The following is a 22,799-nucleotide window of genomic DNA, read 5'->3' on the forward strand; positions in this document are numbered from 1 at the left end:
TCGGAGTTATGAGGGATGAGAACCATGTAACTGGTGATATCGATGTTCAAGTTTTGTGGTATTTTTTTTTTGTTTATTTCAAATGTAATCTTGTTAAGATTGTGATACATGCGCGCTTTGGAAGGAATGCGTTATGGATTAGTACCGATGTTTAACGTGGTGTTTTATTTTTATTTTTTTTTGCTTATTTCAAAAGTAACCATGTTACGATTGTGATACATATGCGCGCGTCGTAAGAAATAACCGCCGAGAGTGAGGGTGGCTTATAGATTCATAACACAAAAAAAGGGGCATTTACTTGGTTTGGAAATTCGCCAGTGGCCAAATCGACCCCTGATAATTTTCAAACGGGCGAATTGTTGTGTCTATTTTTTTTTTTTTAATTAAGAACAATTCAAAAAAAATATAATAATTTTTAATTTATATATATACCTTTTTTTTAATTAATTAATGAAAACAACTCACTTCTCCTCACAAGAACACCAGGAATCCATGAAACATGGAGGGCGGTTAAAGTGTTGAGAGTTCGGTCACAAAGAGGTCATGGACATCCAAATGGACAAAAGATGTATGGACTAGCCTCCCAAGACATCTGGAGATATACAGATAAGGGCAGAATAATACCGAAAAGTAGAAACTTAACAAAGATAATTAACCAACAAACAATAATATATTTTTTTTTCTATTATTATATGTTTCCTACCTACACGACCTTCCAAAAAATAAAAATAAAAACTAAAGAGTACGAATTCCAGAAAGCTTAAGTGGAAACATAATAACGCTTAACCTTAGGACATAAAAAATTAACTCAGAATAAACACCAATCTCTGGGGAACTAAACTAATGGGCATATCACACTACGATAATATGTAACATGTTTTCCAGGAAATGGCAGCCCTCCTGCTCACGCTCCTGCTAACGTACCTTGCCAAGCTAGAAGGGAGCCAAGGCCTGATGATGCCACCCAAGAATAACCGTAGAAACTATCTTTTTAACGATATCTCCTATAACACGTAGTCAATAGAATAATTTCTCCCTTCCTTATCGTTTTACCTTCCTTTAGAATATTTTTTTCTTTGTCACATATAACCATGTTAAGTTGTGACACGTACGCGCGCGTTGTAAGGAAATAGCAGCAAACTGGAGGACAGTTGATGGTTCATGATGGAAGAAGGGTATACATTTTTTAAAAATAACCCGTGGCCATTTGACCACTGGTCATTTTTAAAAGGGCGGTATGTTGTATCCTAACCCTTCTTCCAAACTTGATATTTTTATATATTATCTTCTTACTTGATATATAATGAATGAAAACACACCAAAAGCAGCAGACTGCAAAACACCAGGTGTCACTAAGTAATGGACTGGAGGAGGTCTAGGATGGCAGAATTTGCAACCTTGCTTCAAGGAAGGAGGGGGCCTGATGAACGGGCATATGTCACCCGTGCAGGCGGCAGAGACAGTGGTAGAGTCAGCCAGACATAATTAAGGCAAAAAGCCAACCATCCTGCATGGTTTTAAGGAGTTAAATTATTAAATCCAGGGTGAGTGGTCAAATGAAGTGGGTCAGCAACGCTGTGTGCACAGGGGAGGGAGCTGATTAACAACCCTGCCCGGCTGAACCGTGAGGGGGCCTTTGACCTGAAGTTAAGAAGGTTGGATGACCACAGTGAGACGAATAAGAGCGTTGTATATCAAGGATGCAGACTCAGCTGAATAACAAGGCTGCGGAGGTCACCAAAAGTTCGTGTTCGCCTAGTTAAGTCGAAAAGCTCAATTATTCTGTATTGCTATTAAAGCAACGTTAAAATCAGAATTTAACAACAGGGTAGGCTAAAGTTATTGATATTCACACCCACTCCAATTAAACCAGGCCACAAGTTACGCCTACTGAACCATCACCATCATTAAGTCAATATGAAATGTTATTTCCATACTTTAATATACAACTCGACCCAAAGCATATGACAATCAGAACCTTCCTAAGTCAAAATTGAATCGCACCCAGACAGGAGCGAATAGTCGATATAAGGTTGAAGAGGGAAGGAAATTAAGAGCACGGCGAACTGCAAACGTAAGCAAAAAGCCGGGAACAACACACCAAGCCAACAACAGCGAGTCGGGCTTCGACAGGCCATAAAGTAGGAATGATAACTCCCGGGGTCAGGGGACATCAGAAAAAGCAAGCAGACAAAAACCAGAACTGACTCCAAGGTTCAACCGCCCTCACCTACAAGGAGTGACGGAAATTAATGAGGCCTTGAGTTAACGGCGTCAGCTGGACAGCAACAACAACGGCGAGCAGAGACAGAGTGAGGCAAAAACCTGCGAGGCTATGAAATGCAACTTCATGTCAGTGAAGCCTGACCAACAAGTTAAGTTAAAGACATCACAATACATAATATCGTACATAACATCAATGTTAACGCTATTCACCGTCAACTATATTCCGCTTATATAACCATGCAGACACCAAGGAATACGAATTCCTAGGATCAAGAAACTTACCCCTTAACCTAAGATATCGGAAATAAATTAATAATAATAAGCCTATGCATGAAAGACAAAAGTAAAACTTATGAAAAGCCAGGATAGCGGGATAAATCACCACCAGGTCGAAATAAAGTACATAATAAAGAGCGATGTTAAACCCAGGGTCGGAGAGAAAGGGAGATCCCGGCCGTCTTTGTATCCCCGCAGCACGGGATGGGAGTGTGTATGTGCTCGGGGAGGCACCTCCACTTGAGTCAAGCACCACGATGGGAAACGACACACCTGAGGTTACATACAGAATCATAACTGGGAAATGGTAAGGGACAAATGTTAATTTAAAACTTTTAACCATGTCTTTGTGTGCTGTGAGGATCGGAGGGAGTGTGCCCCTCCCTCCAGGTCGTGCAACACGAACAGAGGTGCCTATGAGACGATTTGTAACGTCTGTGTTTTGGTTCATGAAGGAGGCCAGACAGAGAGACGACTTCGAGGCAATTTGTAACATCTGATTGTTTGCTCATGGATTTTATGGAGGGAGTATGACAACGGAAAATGCCGTGGGTGATGCACACAAGCACACGGACGTACGGACACACACATGAACACACCTACACACGGACAGATCCTGACACAGTAAATCAAAAGAAAACCCCGCCTTGTGGGCAGGACCCAAAGGGATTTTTCGGCATAAAAGAAAGGACCCTGAGCATTGGAAACCAGTTGGACCAGGAGAGTCAACTCATCACGAGGGCGACCAACGGGTCGACTCATGAGCGAGCTCGACCGGAAGGGTCGGCTCGACTCATCAGCCGAGTTCGACCAAGAGGGTCGAACTCACCAGCCGAGCTGCGACTAACGGGTCGGCTCGACTCTTCAGCTTCTGGGACTCAGCCGAGTTCAGACGGCTCTCGGGGCTCGACTCAAGCAGCTCCCCGTCTCCTCTGCAGGCGGGCAAGACCCGCTTGACAGCTCAACCTGCCGCGTCAGAGGCCCCTGCTGGCAGCCAGGGTCGCGGTTGGAGACGAGAGGACGACTGTGTGCTGCGAGCGAGCTGCGGGCGCCACCTACCGACCGGGTTCCGAACTACGACAGCGTATCAACAGGCATCCAACCAATTCCCCACGGCGACAGAGGAGCGACTAATACGTATGACGCGCACCGCCCCCTCACCACACGACCACCAGGCGTTGTTTGACATAAAGAACCGACTCCGAACACTGACTATTGAAGACAACTCTTACCACTCAAACCCACTCGAACCCATAAGCCATCCGTGGCTGTGAAGAAAAACTCGAGACCGAGTGATGGCCATCCGTCATTTATAAGAGTATTATCTTTAATATTTAGTGGACTGTACTCTTAATCGCATAAATTCCCAACAGATCCATCAATACGAATTGATTCTTGGCACCTCCTTCCGCCGAGCCACTCTGTTGTCAGATAACCTGCGATGTATCTGTTGAGATTGGTGCCTTTAAGAATAATAACTGTTTTGATTGTGTTTATCGCCGTATAATCTTTCAAGCATCTTTCATTCATTAACGTTAAGGTTTTCTTAGCATAGTATTTGCATGTTTTAACGACTCTCTCTCTCACTAACAACCATCGCGTTACGCGGGATCCATGTGCCGTTGTCAAGTGAAATCAGACAATCATTGATGATACTGTATTGATGCCGTGTTGACGTTCCGGGATTGAGAGTTCGCATACTATATCATAGTTGAGGTTGAATTAGTAATAAATTGATTAATACAGAAGTGGTTGTGTGATTCTTTCCTGAACTATGCATAAGATCTGCTTCTGCGTTGAGATCTGAACTTGGTGACCTTAATAAACACACTAACACATACTCAGTAAATGTTAAAGCGATAACGGGGCGAACCGGGGACCTAAATAAGCGAGAATGAGACGAACCTAGACAACGAGGCCGAGTTAATCTAAGTTAATCTTGTATACTTACACCACACCTGCATAACTGCATACGATTAATTGCCTTATTCCGATCGATAACCCACCCTCGTCACCGAGGCGGGGTCTGGTTATCATAACGACTTGCATTATCATAATTACACCCACTCGCATAATTACTACAATTACCTCTCGAATTGGCATAATTAAATGTGCGTAATTACATGGATTAAAGTATTTCCGGATAATTACACCTTTGGCCAAATTTCGATTGATTATTATTATTTTCACTGAATATTCATAACCCACATATACAACATAATAATTTCACCCACGCACGCATACAACACATCAAAATTTTCACACCCAACATATACAACACGCCCTCGTATTGGCGCAAATTTAATTTACACGATCAGCTGAACTTTTGTTCGTAATAATATTGCATTTTGAACTTCCTTTTGGGAGCATTCCTCCGGCAGACCATCAGGTGCGTGTGTGTGTGTGCTTGTGTTTGTGTGCGCGTGTGGGTGTGAGTGCGTGTGTGTGTATGCGTGTGTTTGCGTGTGCGCGTGTGTGCGCGTATGTGCGTGTGTGTGCGTGCGCGTGTGTGGGGAGCCGTAGTGTATTGGTTGGCGTGTTGCGCAATGAAACCAAGGACCCGGGTTCGATTCCTGCTCACGGCCAACATCGGTGACGAATATCTGAACTGGTCCTGGGCCTCCCCTAGGTCGACTCGACCTTAAATAAGTACTTGGTGCGGTGTGTAAACATCGCCACTCGGGAGACAAAGGTGGCCGGGTGTGGTGCTGGCTACACCACCCGCCTGTGCACCCTGCCAGCCTTCATAGGTGCTCGCTAACAGCACTTACTCCAACAGTCCGTTAAAGGCTATATGGGGTATCTTTGTCTTTTTAATTGGTGAGTAGTAGTGGTGGTGGTGAGTAGTGGTGGTGGTGAGTAGTGGTGGTGGCGGTGAGTAGTGGTGGTGGTGAGTATTGGTGGTGGCGGTGGTTAGTGGTGGCGGTGAGTAGTAGTGGTGGGGAGTAGTAGTGGTGTTGGTGGTGGCGGTGAGCGCTACCGCCGTGCAGGGCGAGGCTGAAGGGGTGCACCATGCGCGAGACGCGGCCCAGCGCCGTGCGGGCGCCGCCCTGCAGGTCGCTGTGCTCGATGCGGTCGAAGTACGCGTCCACCCAGTAGAGGCGGTCGGAGCTGCGCCAGCCGGACACGACGGGATTGGGGGCCGTCCATAAATGACGTCACGCGATTTTGGACGATTTTTGACCCCCCCCCCCCCTCGTCACACAGCGTCACAAAAAGTCAGACCACTCCTCAAATATTATGTTATTACGTCACAAAGCTCTGCCCCCCCCCCCCACAAAACCATATTTCCATTTTGAAAATAAAACATGCTTCAAATCGCTTTAAACTATTGTCAAAGTAGTGCATATTTAATGTGGCACTGCACTTTGATGTTGTAGGAGTGTTGGCATAACACTTAGTGTTGTTATAAACAGGACCCTGTGGGGTGGGCTGGTAGGAACGAATAACCAAAGAATATAAACATAATGTATTATGACACTTGTTTAGCCAGGGAAGCCCCACTGAGTCTCAAGGTTTTTGTAGGGTCCTGCCAAGTGTTTGCAGTAGGGGGCGATGTTGCTACACCGAATCGGACGATACGAAGGGAGAGTGTGAGGCCTAGTTCTAGGCTTTAGGCCTAGCTGTAGGCGTTAGGCCGCTGTGAGTTAATTTTTTTATTTAAATGTTTTAATTAATTACGTAAAAGCTTTAAATGTAAATGTTTCTGTAGGGGTGTCAGGGGAAGGATTCCCACCAATAGATGGGTTAGGGGGAGGGGTGATCGAGGTGATATAAGGAGGGAACGGGCGGGAAAGGGGGCCTTTGGCGGGAGCGGGATTGGGACGGCTGGCGACAGGTGTGAATGGAAGGAAAGGAATAAAGGACGAGACCCCTGCAATCTCGTGTCGGCTCCTCTCTACATTTGGTGGCAGCGGTGGGATCCTAATGGCTACAAAGAAGAATCCTCGCGGGAGGGAGCCGAGGGAGGAGGAAGCAGGGGCCGGGGATCCTTCACATCCTGGGCAACAAGGGGGCCTGCTGTCAGAAGCAGCAGAAGGGGGCCCGGATCGCCTGGAGGATCGCATGGAGGACCGCATGGCCCGCGTGGAGAGGGCGCTCCAGGAGCTCTTGCAGAGGCTCCCTATGGGGGGCCCGCCGGCACCGGGACCCCCACCCCCACGCGTACTACGGGAGGAGAGGCCACGGGAACCGGACGCCGACCAGCCGGCCGGGCAGGAGCCGCAACCAACCTCGTCACACCAGCCGCCGCCGCTCCCGCCAAAACCCCCAGGGCTAAACACCCAACACGGAGAGCAGGTGGCCGGACGGCCGCGTCGGCTGGGGCCCGTCGACAAGTTTGTGGCTGAGGAAGAAGATTGGGAGGAGTTTGTCCGCCGATTCGAGGCTGCCTTCCACGCTCTCGAGTGGACAGACGAAGAGGCCCTACGAGCGCTGCCATCTGTTCTGGGCAAAGAAGCACTCTCCTCTTACACCTCCCTTCCCTCGCACAGCAAGTCCACGCTACAGGCGGCCTACGAGGCTTTGGGGGAGATCTATTGCCCGGCGGAAGGAGCCTTTAAACGGTTCCAGGATCGCCAGCGAGGGGCTAAAGAATCCCCTTTAGCCTACAGGGGGGCGCTGCTCGTGTTGGCGAGGAGAGCTTTCCCTCGCCTGGCTGAAGAAGCGCTCGAGGACCTCGTGGTCGAGCACCTCATCGCCTACGCTTGCCGCGCCGGCGTTGTAATGCCCGTAGTGACGCCGGAAGAACGCACCTCGCTGTGGGCTGCCCGGACCATCCAAGCCCACGAGCAGGTCATGGGCCGGGCGCCACCCGTGGGCCCGGTGGCTGGCGCGGCGGGGGGGAACAGCCGAGCCGTTGCCGCGGCGCTACTTGGTCCAGCGACACTAACCGCCGAACCTGCACCGTCACCACAGGCTGCCGGTGGGGCATCTGGGGACGGACCGCCGACGTCTGAGACGGAGCCATCGCTGCGGGAGGTGTACGCGGCGATCCGGGGACTGGCGGAGCAGAGGGACCAGCCGCCGCGTCGCTGGCAGCCGCCTCTACAACATCGCGCCGAGCCCCCCCGACGCAACGCCCCATGGGTCTGCCACCATTGTGGTCGAGAGGGGCATGTGGCGAGGGGGTGCCGCACGGAGCCGGAGGCCGCCAACGTCACCTGGAACCTGCCGGGGCCGAACGCCGACAGGAGCCAGGCGAGTGACGCCGTCCCACCCGGCCTCTCGGGCGGGCCGGGTAATTACAATTCCGACGCCGCGAACTCACCGGGAGTCTCCTCGGGGTGGGCGCCGGTGGTGTCGTTTCCCGGTCCCCGCTGTTCTGGTCGGGGGAAGGGGATAGCGCCGGGGCCTGTGGTCGCATCGCGACCCGGAGTGGCGTCGCGAACGGACGTGACGTTGCGTCCGGAAGTGACGTCGCGGCCGGAAGTGGTGTCGCGGATCGCGCCGGGAATTGCGCCGGGGCCGTGGACCGCGCCGGGAATCGCGCCGGGGCCAGGGACCGCGTCGGGGATCGCGCCGAGGCCGGGGACCGCGCCGGGAGTCGCGCCGACGCCGGGAGGGACGTCGCGGACAGAGGTGACGTCGCGGGCGGAGGTGACGTCGCGGGCGGAAGTGACGTCGCGGCCGGCAGCGACGTCGATGCCGGGCGTGACGTCGCGAGCGGGCGGGGTTTTGCGGGCGGGCGTGACGTCGCGGGTGGGCGTGGTTTCGCGGGCGGGCGTGGGTTCGCGGGCGGGCGTGACGTCACCGGCGGGCGTGACGTCGCCGGCGGGCGTGACGTCACCAGTTACCTGCAACGCCGGCGAGTTGCCAGGGGCAACGGCCCGGGGGCGGAGGCAGCCCACACGATTGACATTGCACCCTGGAGCAATTCCACGACCCGCCTCACCACCGCTTTGCGACAGAGCGAGACGGAACCAGGGGGACCACGCCCCCGTGACAAAGGAAAGGGAGGGGCTCACGGGAAGGCCCACCCCCCAGTCCCCACCGCCCCCTACAATGGGGGGGGGGCCCCCCCACACCACAAGGGGGGCCCATCCTACGTCACCTAGGGGGGGCAATTTGCACTACATAGAGAGCCCAGCCCGCAACCCAGGGGTAAGCCCACACTATGTAACAAGGGCGCGTTCACCCTGCTGTGACGCACTCCAAAGGGAGGAACCCCATCTTCAGTCCATCCACACCCATCCCCCATCATTTCACCATGCACCACAGGATAACGAGACGCCGCCTGGTCAGTGGCCGGACTCAGCCACACAATGGAGGAAGCTGGCAAGGCGGGTGGCAGCGGCCACGTCAGGAACCTCGGTCCTGGTCGGTGAAATCGCGGGAGTGTCGGCACGTATCTTGGTCGATACGGGGGCATCAGCCACGATCATCTCGAGCACCATGCATGAGATGCTGCCGGATAAAATCCGACCTTTAGTCCCCGTCAAGACAACGTTCATTGCAGCAAATGGAGGCAGCATGGGCTTCCTGGGTCAGGTTGAAGCCCCGATACAGATTGGGCAGCTTTCGGTAGCAGGACCCATCCTTGTCTCCGCAACGTTGCCCGTACCCTGCCTGTTGGGGACGGACTTTCTGAGGCGGATGCCAATGAAAATCGATCTGGCCAATGGGCGGGTGGAAGTCCAGGGAACGCATCTCCATTTCCTAAAGGCGGAGGGGGCCAGCCGGGGTGTACCCTACGTGCAGGCTCTGGTCAGTAAGTCTGTCTCCATTCCCCCGGCAGCCCAGATGCTGGTTCCGCTGCAATATCGGTCCCCCCTCGTGACAGCCCGACCAGACTCACCCATCCTGGTGTCTCCGGCGTCAGCGGCCATGGATCGTCATGCGCTGGTGGGGGCCGAAACTATTGTACAGAGGAACCAGCATCTGTTCATTCAGGTGCTGAACACCTCCGATAGAACAGCGACGGTGCAGGAGGGAACAGTTCTGGCCCACGTTAGTCCCTTGTCACTAGGAGCCCCAGGGACAGAGCCCGAGCTTGTAGGCAGCATCAGCCAGTCCGAGGACAGAGGGGCCAAATCGTGGATGGACCAGCTGGCGGGGCCTGAGCCGGGATTGCCGCCCGACCAGAAACAGCAGCTGCACTCGTTATTGCAGGAGTTCTCGGACGTGTTCAGCCGGGGACCGTTCGACCTAGGGCGCACAAATCTGTCACAGCACCACATCAACACGGGAGATGCCGCACCCCTGCGCCAAAACACATATAGAATGAGCCCAATGGAAAAAGGGCACATTCAACAAGCGGTGCAGGAGATGCTGCGGGCCGACATAATTTCTCCATCCTCGAGTCCCTGGGGGGCACCGGTGGTCCTAGTCAAGAAGTCAGATGGGTCACTGAGATTCTGTGTGGACTTCCGACGCCTCAATGCCGTCACGCTGGCCGACGCATATCCCCTACCACGTATCGACGACTCATTGGATGCACTGGCGGGAGCAACATTTTTCAGTACGCTGGATTTGTTGTCCGGGTTCTGGCAGGTCCCACTAGACGCGGACTCCCGGCCTAAAACAGCATTCCGGACACCACAGGGCCTGTTCGAGTTCAACTGCCTGCCTATGGGCCTCCAGACGGCGCCGGCAACGTTCCAACGCATAATGGAGTTGGCCTTGGCAGGCCTCCAATGGGAAACGTGCCTCATCTACCTGGACGACGTCATTGTTTTCAGCCGATCATTCGAGGAACACATTGACCGATTGCGTCAGGTGTTCCTGCGGTTCCGGAACGCGAACTTGAAGCTCAAGCCGTCGAAGTGCCACCTTATGCAGTCGTCGGTACGCTACTTGGGCCACGTCGTCAGTGAGTCGGGAGTGGCTACAGACCCGGAAAAGACGGCCTGCGTGAGGGCCTGGGCTGTTCCCACAACGGTTCCGGAGGTACGCCGGTTTGTGGGTTTCGTTTCTTACTACCGCCGGTTTGTGCCCAACTTCGCAACCATTGCCAAGCCCTTGCACGTGTTGACGGCGAAGAACCAGAGGTTTTATTGGGGCCCTCTGGAGGAAGAGGCATTCCAGCAGCTGCGCTCACGTCTGACAGATGCACCACCATTGGCCTTTCCGGATTTTGGCCTCCCCTTTATCCTGGACACGGACGCCAGCGATGTGGGCATCGGCAGTGTTTTGTCGCAAGTCCAGCAGGGTCGGGAGGTGGTTATCGCCTATGGTAGTCGCGTGCTTTCATCAGCGGAGCAGCGCTACTGCGTCACACGTAGGGAACTCCTGGCAGTCGTTCACTTTGTGCAGCAATTCCGACCCTACCTGTATGGTCGCAAATTTACGGTCCGCACTGACCACGCGGCCTTGCAGTATTCGCTCCGCATCGACCAGCCTTCGGGCCAGCTGGCCAGATGGATAGAACGCCTGCAGGAGTACAGGTACCAAGTAGTGCATCGCAAAGGGACCAGACATGCCAACGCAGACGCATTGTCCCGACTGGTGCCCCAGGGCCCTTGTGCATGCACCACAGGCGGGGCACGCTGCAAGGAGGCGAGGCCGGAGGGGACGGTCATCGCTCCCGTACGCACGGCGGAGGGCGCACAGGGTGAGGTCCAGCTGACCGACCACGACCTGGGGCTGACCTTGGACGATTGGAGACGGCTACAGCTGGAGGAAGCCCCACTGCGAACACTACGCGCCTCAGCAGAGGCAGGGGGGGAGGAGTACATCGTATGGGAGGATCTCCTCATGCGATGGGACCCGACAGGGCGCCGGCGATGCCTGGTAGTTCCGGAGTCGCTGCGTCAACAATTGGTTATGGACGTACACGGCCGCCAGCTGCTGCACCTGGCAGGGCGGAAGACACTGCACACATTACAGGGTCGGTACTTTTGGCCAGGTATGACCGCTGACGTGCATCGATGGGTCGCTACCTGCGTCGAATGTGCGCGGCGAAAGCCGCCACCCCGGGTAAGCCGGGCGCCCCTACAGCCCATCACGGTGACCAGGGTCAACGAATTGGTTGCGTTGGACATCTTGGGACCGCTGCCGGTCACGCCACGGGGAAATAAATACCTGTTGGTCGGAGTCGAGTACTGCACGAGGTGGCCGATGGCGTGGGCCCTCCCGGACCAAACGGCACAGACCATCGCCGATGCCTTCGTGGGAGGCTATGTCCTTGATAAGGGGGCACCGGAGCGGTTACTCACGGATCAGGGCAGGAATTTCTCCTCACAGCTATTGAAGGACGTCTGCTCTATCCTGGGCACTAAAAAGGTCCGAACATCTCCATATCATCCCCAGACCGATGGGATGGTAGAGCGGCTTAACCGCACCATAGCGGCCATGCTGTCCCAAGTGGTGGACGAAAACCATTCCGACTGGGACCTCCACATTCCATCGGTCTTAGCGGCGTACAGGGTGGCCCCACACGCGGCGACGGGGTTCTCGCCGTTTTTCCTGATGTACGGACGGGATCCCGTTCCGCCTATTGAGGTGCAGCTGACGGACATTCCGGCAAGAGCCGACGCATGGCCGAAGGCACTAAAGACCTCCCTCATTTATTTGAGAGAGGCCCGCCAAGCAGCCGAGGCCGCATCGGCCGCGAGCCAAGAGAGTAATGTACGGATACGGGAGAGGACAGTGACAGCCAAGCCCTTTAAAGTCGGGGACCAGGCATGGCTACACTGTCCTCAGGTGCCGGTTGGCCTCTCACCAAAGCTGCACCGACCCTGGAAAGGGCCGGTCGAGGTCATCAAAGCACTCCGACCGCAGTGCGTCCAGGTCCAACTGGGTAAGCGACGATGGTTGTACACCCCACCCGCCTTAAGCCATACATCTCTCCACCGTCATCTTCACCAACATCACCACCAACATCACTGCCAACATCATCATCATCCCTACCCAGGCCAAGGTCGCCGACCACCACGCGCCGACCGGCAGGGGGTTCGGTGCCCTGTGTTCCCTTGTCACCTACAGCACCCCATGTGAGGCCTGACGGAGCGGCGGCACGAGCGGGGGCCGGAGAGACAGCGGCGCCAGGCAAGGCGACACCGGCACCACCGAACCAGGGACCGCGACGAGAGGGCCTTCGAAGGAGGGGGCCGCCACGGTCATCTGCTGCCTGTGGATGTCCGGGCTGTTACGGGATGCTGGCTGGAGACCTGGGCAGGCCGCGCAATTGATTTGTTGTGTTATATTGCATTGTATGGTTGTGGGGGGGGGTAAGGGCTGTCGTCACTGTCAGTGGTGGGAGGCATGGGGAGACTTAAATGGTCCATGGGGGAGGCAGAACCGAGGACGGTTATTTTTTCTCCGGGGGGGGGGGGTGATGTAGGGGTGTCAGGGGAAGGATTCCCACCAATAGATGGGTTAGGGGGAGGGGTGATCGAGGTGATATAAGGAGGGAACGGGCGGGAAAGGGGGCCTTTGGCGGGAGCGGGATTGGGACGGCTGGCGACAGCTGTGAATGGAAGGAAAGGAATAAAGGACGAGACCCCTGCAATCTCGTGTCGGCTCCTCTCTACATTTCTATTGAAAAACATCAGGGAATGTAACATTGTTAAACATTAACTCCCTTTCACACACGCGGGGGTACGATACGAAGGGAGAGTTTGAGGCCTAGTTCTAGGCTTTAGGCCTAGCTGTAGGCTTTAGGCCGCCGTGAGTTAATTTTAAATTTAAATGTTTTTATTATTTATGTAAAAGCTTTAAATTTAAATGTTTCTATTTAAAAGCATCAGGGAATGTAACATTGTTAAACATTAACTCCCTTGCACACACGCGGGGATACAATACGAAGGGAGAGTTTGAGGCGTAGTTCGAGGCTTTAGGCCTAGCTGTAGGCTTTAGGGCGCTGTGAGTTAAATTTTAATTTAAAAGTTTTAATTAAAAGCTATCTGAGGGAATTATAAGGGAATGTTACACTTGTTTAGCCAGGAAAGCGTCACTGAGTCTAAAGGTTTTTGTAGGGTCATGCCAAGTGTTTGCAGTAGGGGGCGATGTTGCTACACGAACGGACGGACGGACAATATAATCTATTGTAGGCTGGTCCACTTCGTTCCTACCAGTACAATTCTATATTTATTTAAAGTTGCGCATTTTGATGTGACGTCACATTTCTCAACCCCCCCTCGTCACACATCGTCACAAATGTCTGAACCCCCCCCCCCCCCAGGTGCGTGACGTCATTTATGGACGGCCCCTTGGGTGGTGAGCTCAGCCACAGGGCTCAGCCACGGGGAGCTCCAGCCCCTGCTTGCTGCTGCCCACGGCTGAAAACAACGACGACCCCCAAGCAGCGGAGGCGGCAAGAATGGCGGTGTGGTCGTGGTGATGGCGTTGGTGGTTGGTGACGATACTGGTGATGGTGGCGGTGGTGGTAATGGCAGTGCTCATATTAACCAATGTGCTGCTGCTGGTAGTGGTGACCACAGGCCAGGCAGCCGCCACGCAGCGTTGTACGTAGCCAATGGAAAGATAACACCCCTCGAATTATTTCAAGAGATCTCCACTGCCAAACTGGAGGTGGCCAGGTGCATGTGTCTCCTCCACTCTCTCCGCAGCCACGCTATTTCTCATTAAGAGTTGAGGTTGGCGGAGTGTTCGATGACATGTGGTGCTCAGGAGATTACTTACTTTTTGTGGAGGGGGTTGGGGGGCTGATGGTAAGGCCTTGCCTCTTTGTGGCAAGCTCTGCGTTTAATAATAATAACTTATATTTATTTGTAAGGCGCCGTCCACTAATGTCGGCGCCTTGTAAGATTAAGGTTAAGGAAATGCCAAGAAAGAAGAAGCTAAATAGAATAAACGGAATTAAGAAAATGTGTTTTTAGACTCGACTTAAAAGTATCCACATTGTCAGTTAAACGAATTTCCAACGATAGGGAATTCCACAACCGAGGCGCAGACACAGAAAATGCCCGCTCATCCCAGGAATGCAGCCGGGCTCGAGATCTCAACGACCTTGAGGGGGTGTGTGGGTGAATTAGCTCGTGAACATATGGTGGTGCCCGCCCATGCAAGGCTTTGAAAACTAGTAGAAGGATCTTAAACTCTCCTCGTTTCAAGACCGGTTGCCAGTGTAATGATAAGACAACCGAAGAAATATGAAGAAATATGGTCACGTAGCAGCTCCAACTCTTTCTGAGAGCGGGCAGCAATTTACAGCACACAACAACTTCAGTCGGTAGCCATCTGTTAACTGCACCCGGTAATCAGCCAGCCTCCCACTTGCGTCCGCAAGTTCCACCAGCGGAGATGTGGGGAGACGTGGGGAGACGTGGCGAGACGTGGGGAGACGTGGGGACACGTGGGGAGACGTGGCGAGACGTGGGGAGACGTGGGAGAGACGTGGGGAGACGTGGGAGAGACGTGGGGAGACGTGGGGGAGACGTGGGAAGACGTGGGGAGACGTGGGGAGACGTGGCGAGACGTGGGGAGACGTGGCGAGACGTAGGGGAGACGTGGGAAGACGTGGGGAGACGTGGGAAGACGTGGGGAGACGTGGGAGAGACGTGGGGAGACGTGGGGGAGACGTGGGAAGACGTGGGGGAGACGTGGGGAGACGTGGGGGAGACGTGGGAAGACGTGGGGAGACGTGGGAGAGACGTGGCGAGACGTGGGGGAGACGTGGGGGAGACGTGGGAAGACGTGGGGGAGACGTGGGAAGACGTGGGGAGACGTGGGAGAGACGTGGGGAGACGTGGGAGAGACGTGGGGAGACGTGTGAAGACGTGGGGAGACGTGGGAAGACGTGGCGAGACGTGGGGAGACGTGGGGCGACGTGGGGAGACGTGGGGCGACGTGGAGGAGGCGCGAGCGCCGCGGTGACGGCGCTGGCGCCTCCCCTGTGGCTGCGCGCGTTGCCGCACCTCCAGTCGATGGCGAGGCCGTTGGGCCAGCCCAGCGTGGTGTTCACTATCGGCTCCACGTGGGATCCGTCGCACCAGGCCTTCACGATCCTCGCCGGGCGGTTCCACTCGCTCCAGAAGAGGTACCTGATGACGACATCGTCGCCGTTACCACCACCATTACAGTTGTCACGATCGTAATGTCAACGGGCAAACGGCCGCGGTACTCCGCTCACTCTCGAACACAGGGAGCGACTGGGAGGTGCCATGAAGGACCGCAGGTAAGCAGGAAGCCAGCCATGCGGTGAACTGGCGCTAAAAATTGCCCAAGCTCTGCAACCCCCTATATATGAAGATGTGTCTACATGTGGGAGAAAACTGGCGCCAGTTCACCGCATGGCTGGCGCGCTCAGAGAAAACCCACGCATGCGAGGGGGCAACGCTCTATTCCATACAGATGGAACAGCTGCAGTTCACATTTTTGCTGTGCCGCATTTTTCTGTGAGGCAGGGTACGGCTCCTCCTCGACACCCACGGGAAGGGAGTCTTTCAGAACATCTGTGCGGTGATCCGCCAACCCTCCCTGCTGCCTCCACAGTGCCGGATTCCAGAACACGTGCACAGCCACCACCACGAGGCACCGCTGCCTGGCTACGATGATCACATTGCCGTGAGCCACCATCGTCATTATCATCACCTTGCGAGAAAATTGAGACAATGGCTTTTGCCGAGCCATCGAACAAAGACGGTCGCTGCATTGCGCTTCTGCGGCCGTCTGGAACGCTGTTCCTTCCGATATTAGGAAGTCAAAAGAGCTGTGCACTTTTAAATCTCGATTGAAAAAACTCAAAGCTTTAGAACTGCTTTGTGTGTTTAGTTTATTGTCCTTACCCCGCACCTCCGATAAGCACGGCTGGCTACGTATGGTGGTGCGAAAGAAGTTCAACGAATCAATCTTGATGTGAAGCTTTCGTGACTGCAGGAATCCATACTCTTTGGTTCTTTCGGTAAAGTCACGTAGGTAGAAAAAGTAATAGATCACGACGTTTATATCGCCACACAAGCAATCGTCCTCAGGTGGGATGGAGAAACTGGATGCTGAAACAAGTCCTTATATATATTTTTCTACCTACGTGACTTTACCGAAAGAACCAAAGAGTATAAATTCAATGGACTCTACACACATGCCGAGAACACCGTGAGGATAAAACTGGCGAAAAGATTTTTCCGAATGGAAATTCTAAAGAAAACGACGACGTTGTCAGGAAGGGCCTCACCCGGCCAGGGGGTGCACGGCGACGGCGCGCGGCGACTGCAGGCCGGTCACGAGCGCGCGGCGCGAGCGGTCAGCGACGCGCACCACCGACACGTCCCGGCGCCGGCTGTCCGTCCAGTACAGGTTCCCCGAGAGCCAGTCGTACGCCAGTGCCTCCACGCCCTCCACCTGGATCCCCACCAGAACCTGCCGGCCTGGCGTCACCGCGCGGGCGGAGGGAGGGGTTGCGAGTGGCACGCGGCACGATACACGGGATGCGTATCCGCGTGCCAAAGCACACGTGCGCAAAGACGCACACGCAGCACGTGCCAAAGCACACGTGTGCACGAGCGTACGTACATCTCACACACGCAAACCAAAATAAGATGAATATACCCCGTATTGCCTTGACTGACTTTTGGGGCGACTGCTGTTAGTGAGCACCTATTAAGGCCGACACAGCACACTAGGGGGCGGCCGACCACCTTTGTATCCCCACTGTTGATATTTACACACCGTACCAGGCACTAATTTAAGACTTGAGTCGACCAGGTCCAGGCCCAGGACCGGTTCAGATATTCGTCGCAGATGTTGGCTGTGAGTGGGTATCGAACTCGGGTGGCAGGCTTCGAAGCGCACCATGCTGACCGCTGCACCACTGCTCCCCACCAAAGACAAAGATCCCCCACATACTCTGAAGAGACTCTCGGTACAAGAGCTGTTTCGCGAGCACCTATGAATACCGACACGACGCGCGGGGGATTGGTAGGCCAGCACCATGCCGGGCTGCCTTTGGCGATATTGACCACCCATACCAGGTCCTCATTTGAGGCCGAGTCGACCTCGGGGAGGCCCAGGACCGGCTCGGACAATCTTCCGCTCACCAGTGCCGTCCAGGTTCTGCCGGGAGATGCTGCCCTTGCTGCTGTCGGAGAAGAAGACGGAGCGGCGCGCCGCGTCGAACTCCACCCCCACGAAGTAGGAAGGCTTCCCCTTGACAGGCAGCACCACGTCCTCCTGGCGCGACGGCGCTAGTGGGATCCCCCGCACCGACACCATCGCCGACACCAGCAGAAACGTCTGCACCACTGGCGCGGGGAGGAGGCGGACCGGGGAGGGGGGAGAGAGGGAGGTCGGAGGGAGCCTCCAGGAACGCAGACACTGAAGGAGGACTGAAAGGGCACCCCATGACATTCACTCAACGTAGCTTCATTTTAACACGTAGAAGGCTTTCGCGACCAATATTATTCATAATAAAGGTTTTTGGGTTAGATCGCGTAAGTATAAATGTGTCGTAACCCTCCACCACCCGACACAGCCGGTAAGGTTTGTCACGTAAACAACGCGCCAATAAGTCACTACTTGAGCCCACCGGTGTGTTGGAGAGCAAATCCACAACATTTACAATTTTAATATTGTTAATAGAGCTGGGCGGATCGTTGCACCGCGCGACCGCGAGAGGCGGGGGGGGGAGGGGGGGGCGGCTCGTGGCGGCCGTCGCCACGGCGGTGGCGCGATCGCGGCCGACTGTGACCCCCCGGGGGGCTGTCTCACGCGCGCAGCTGCGTCCGTCGGCCTGCAGCTCGAACTCGAGGCGGCAGCGGCAGCGGAAGCCGAGGCCGTCGGTGTCGGCGCGGTGGCTGAGCAGGCAGACGTGCTCGCACCCCCCGCCGTGCCGCCCGCACGGGTTCGGCACTGCTCACGCGCGCGCAAAGACAAAGATCCCCCATATAGCCTTAACAGAGTGTTCAGGCAAGTGCTTTGAGTGAGCATCTATGAAGGCCAGTATGGCAGGGGGTGGGTGGCCAGCACCACGCCCAGCTGCCTTTGTGCCGTAGAGATTACGCTTACACACTGCACCAGGTATTCATTTCAGACTCAGACTTCATTATTTCAGCTGGCACGGCCCCACTGAGCTAAGCAGCTCTCTTACAAGGACAACCACAGCAGTGGCGACAGCTGCAGGACATTACGGGGTGGGGAAAAAAACTACGACAGATTATTACACGAAAATGCAAACAAGTTCAACAATAAAGCGCTTAAAAACAAATCAACAACAATGTCCAAACATCCCGTCACAGACAGAATCAGAATCAGAATATTTACGTGTACTGGAGGAATCTGATGAGCTATAAAGCTCTTTATCACAGATGTCCAGTAGGCTGCGGGGGGTGGGTAAGAACGTTACGCGTGGAAGTAAAGCCCGAGTCGACCCAGCGGAGTCCCAGGACCTGTTCCGATATCGCTCGCCGCTGGTGCGGGAGCCCAGCCCGTCAGCGTGTGCGGCGTGGTCCCTTACCGAGTGGCTGACGCGCCACGTGGCTCACGGCCACGGCGTGGGGCTTGGACCCCGAGCGGTGGACGACGGCGGCCTCGGCGCCGCCGAACTGCGACGCGCGCAGCACGGCCATGCGCGTCCAGTCGGTGAAGTAGACGCGGCCCTCGAAGAGCGACACCCCGTAGGGGTGCGGCACCACCGCGCTGCCGCTCAGCACCACCCGCCTGCGGCGCAACGCACACACGCTCAGCGAGAGCCTGCGGTGCCGACCGAGCCGCGAGGCTCTCGCCGGACGCCTGGCCGGGGGGGGGTGGGGGGGCCCGTGCCCAGCGCGCCGCGGCATAGCAACGCGCGCCGCGCAACGTGAGCAGGTAGCCACACGCACGGCAGCACAGGCACCGAATCTGACTCCGTTTTCTGTCTCTATACCAATGTGAGCACATCTTAACCTGTTGACACAAGAGGATTGGGGTTATAGGGCAAGCATTTGTTCAGGCTGGAATTAGGGTTAGAAACACATGTCGAGGGTTAGAGTGACAAGGAGGAGCATTTGACGAGGCTTGGCATTAGGGTTATTAAAGGGGAAGAGCGCCTGTCAGCGTTCGTGATGGGTTGAAGAGGAGAACCCGTCCAGGATTCCGGACAGATTCAGGGATGCCGAGGGTCACCTTAGAGTTCGAGTCAGGGTCAGGCCAGAGATCACGTGCTCGGGGGTGGGGGGGGGTGGAGGTTAGGGATGCGGCGGTCAGGGTGAGGTGGGCAGTACCTGTCGAGGCCGCTGTAGGAGACGCACTCGATGCGGTCGTAGCGGCTGTCGCTCCAGTAGAGCCGCTTGAGCACGTGGTCGAGGGAGAGGCCGGCGAGCCAGCCGAGCCGGCCCACGACGAGCGGTGCGCGCGCCGAGCCGTCCATGTGCGCTCGCTCGAGGCGCGGCGCGTCGCTCGGCGCGTCCCACGACGAGAAAAACATGAACCTGCGTGGCACAGGCGCCAGCTGATGGTTAGCCGACACTCCTTCCCGCTGGTGCGTGTGTACGTGTGTATGTGTGTACGTGTGTGCGTGTGTACGTGTGTACGTGTGAGTTTACGGTGCCAGTCGACCCGTGACACCTGGCTCTGCCCCGTGACCTCCTGCCAGCGGGTGTCCGACACTTTACGTGGCTTTAAAGTGCACATAGCCTGGCACAAGCGCCGTGGTGACGTCGCCGCCACTTAGTGGCGAATGGCGACTGTTGTTGTTGTGACTTTGCACGGTGGTGTAGCGGTTAGCGCGCTGCGCTATGAAACCCGACAGCCCGAGTTCGATTCCCGCTCACGGCTAACACCAGTGACGATTATCTGAACAAATCTTGGGCGTCCTCTAGGTCGAATCAGTCTCAAATGAGTAACTGGTGTGGTGTGTAAGCATCGCCACTTGGGAGACAAAGGTGGCTGGGCGTCGTGCTGGCCCACCCACCCCTTCGCGTCGGCCTTCAGAGGTGCTCTCTAAACAGCACTTGCCCCAACAGTCTGTTCAGGCTAAAGGGGGGATCTTTGTCTTTATTCTTGTTGTGCTTGTTTACCCAAGAATCAATGAGCCTCAAGTTTTTTGCAGTCGGCAGGGAATGTTGCTGTGCGCCAAACCAAATGGGTAATTTGCAGGAAATGTTTTAGCATTGGGATGCTTGGCCAAAACAAGTTACATTGTGTGTGGTATTGTTGGCAATGGGAGAACACCGGAGAATCCGATGGAAAATCACTCACAACAAGGGGAGAACATAAAAACTCCACGCGGGAAAGGTGCCTGAGTCGAAAATCGAGCTCAGGTCTTTGTTTGCTGCGAGGCACAAGGATTACCGCCGCATTGCCACCCTGCCGCCACGAGGCGAGCGTGTACGCCCGTGGAAGCAACGCGTGCGTGCGTTGGCGCCGTCGCCCACCCGAGCGTGGGGTCGAGCGCGAGGCCGCGGGCGCCCTCCAGGTCGTCGGCGAGCAGCACGAGGCGCCCGGCGCCGTCCAGCGCCGTCACGTCGATGCGATGCGCCGTCGAGTCGAGCACGTAGAGCTTGTGGTTCACCCAGTCCACCGCCACGCTCTCCGGCGTCTCCAGCGCTGAGCCCACCACCTCCTGCAGGCCCGAGCCGTCCGCTCGCGCCGAGAAGACCTGCGCGGTCGCGTGGCACGGCACGGGTTTTAGCAACGGCCGATCGTCCGCAGGACAACTCGAAAAGAAAGATACGTTTTTAAGATTTGTACTTTACACGTTTTCTGACGCGTGGTACAATCCCAACAATTGGCGTTACAGGGCGTGCGCGTCCGTGTTGGGGCAGGGGGGACGGGATCCCCCGTGGTCTCAGACGTGAGGGGGGTGAAAATAAACATCGACTAAAATACGGAGGGGGGGAGGGGAGCAAACCCGCAGCATTGAAGCACAAAGACAACGCAAATCTCATCGGCCGAGCCCAATCCCGACACGAGCGACGGACGCCTCCCCCCCCCCCCCCGGGCCGCGCGGCTGTCGCGGTGCGGCGCGACCCCGAGCCGGCACCTTGTTGAGCGCGGCGTCCGTCCAGTAGACGGTGCCGAGGCGCGCGTGGAAGTCCACCCCCGTGGGGCTGCCGCGGGCGGGCGACGGAAGGAGCGTGCGGAGCTCGTGGCCGTGCAGGTCGCCCACGAGAAGACCCTGGCCGTCGGAGAAGATGAGCAGCGGGCGGCCTGAGGCACGCACGCACGCACGGACACGCACGCATGGACACGCACGGACACGCACGCACGCACGCATGGACACGCAATAATAAAACACAAAGGCCTTTAACAGGCTGTTGGGGCAAGTGCTGCGAGCGAGCGCCTATGAAGGCCGACATGTCGGTGTCCCAAGTGCCATGCCCGGGCGCCCTTGTCTCTCCAGTGCTAACATTTACACACCAGGTGCTCATTTAAGGCTGAGTCGACCTAGGCAAAGTCGCGCAGAACTGGACGACTCCCAGCAATTTGGCTGAAAGTAGTGAATCAGCGCAGCGGGGGGAGCGAGCGGAGCATCAGCCAGTCACGCTATCCAATTAACTCACAGTGCCTGGGTCTGTCCTCCGACCTCCTGGCAGCTTAAAAGTGCGCCTTCCTCTCAGCATGCGAAACAACTCCGCCAAATGTGCGACCGCACGCACGTCTCACTAATGTGCCTCCTCTAAAACACCAAGTCATCCGGCAGGGGACCGTTTGGCTGTCCTCAGTCATGGTGGGAAATGAGCACCACAGGGCCGGACTATCCGTACGTGGGATGCCAACCGGCAAAAGCCGGATGGACATTGAAGAAACCGACAGCGGCGTCGACCCCCAGAGACGGCACGGAGACAGAACCATGACCTGACCCCAATAGCCCTGACGGCAGACTCGTTCGTCTGAAATGACACCACGACTGGATTCGCGCCGAAGTCAACAAAGAGATGCCGCTCGACCGACCCATCCCGCGCCCCCCCCCGCCCGTCAGAACCCACGTTTTGGGGGGGGACGAGGGGCGGGAGGGTGGGTAGGGGTGCCGGCGGTGGGTGAGGAGCGAGTTGGGTGGGTGCGGGGGGGGGGTCACTTGCCGGAGGAGGCGTTGACACGGCAGTGGCGGCCGCGCTCCAGCACGTACCCGTCCACGCACGCGCAGCGGTGCCCACGCGGTCGCGTCTCGCACAGCTGATCGCAGGCGCCCCACACCCTGCACTCATCGAAGTCTGCCGCACACGCACGAGGCAGAGACATGCGCCCGCGCGTCGTAGCGGTCCGGCACAGTTGGGGCGAGAGCGGGGAGTAGCGGTGCGGGCAGCACCGCGGCAGGTCGGCTTTGTCTCCCCCGTGCTGATGTTTGCGCCCTGCGCCACGTACTTATGTAAAGCTGAGTCGACCTAGGGGAAGTTCAGGCCAGGTTCTGAGAATATTTCCCACTGATGTTGCCTACACCACCTGTTGTGTGCGAGGTGGTCCCCAATACAATCACTCTCCAG

General features: G+C 56.0%; 1 protein-coding gene across 3 annotated transcripts in view; it reads right to left on the reverse strand.

Moving 5' to 3' along the window:
• LOC144934408 (low-density lipoprotein receptor-related protein 2-like) overlaps positions 1-22,799 on the reverse strand; it is a 103,243-nt gene that overhangs the window by 55,289 nt on the left and 25,155 nt on the right. For all 3 annotated transcript variants that reach the window (XM_078860132.1, XM_078860133.1, XM_078860131.1), the window contains exons 10-19: positions 22,398-22,529; positions 21,359-21,525; positions 20,751-20,974; positions 19,599-19,805; positions 18,854-19,056; positions 18,109-18,249; positions 17,439-17,642; positions 16,577-16,769; positions 15,321-15,446; positions 5,483-5,613 (exon numbers count right to left, since the gene is read on the reverse strand). In XM_078860132.1, the coding sequence (XP_078716258.1) occupies positions 5,483-5,613; positions 15,321-15,446; positions 16,577-16,769; positions 17,439-17,642; positions 18,109-18,249; positions 18,854-19,056; positions 19,599-19,805; positions 20,751-20,974; positions 21,359-21,525; positions 22,398-22,529 (1,728 nt within the window). The remainder of the gene's footprint in view (positions 1-5,482; positions 5,614-15,320; positions 15,447-16,576; positions 16,770-17,438; positions 17,643-18,108; positions 18,250-18,853; positions 19,057-19,598; positions 19,806-20,750; positions 20,975-21,358; positions 21,526-22,397; positions 22,530-22,799) is intronic.

This window comes from Lampetra fluviatilis, chromosome 10 (assembly GCF_964198595.1).
Source record: "Lampetra fluviatilis chromosome 10, kcLamFluv1.1, whole genome shotgun sequence".
Taxonomy (NCBI): Eukaryota; Metazoa; Chordata; class Hyperoartia; order Petromyzontiformes; family Petromyzontidae; genus Lampetra; species Lampetra fluviatilis.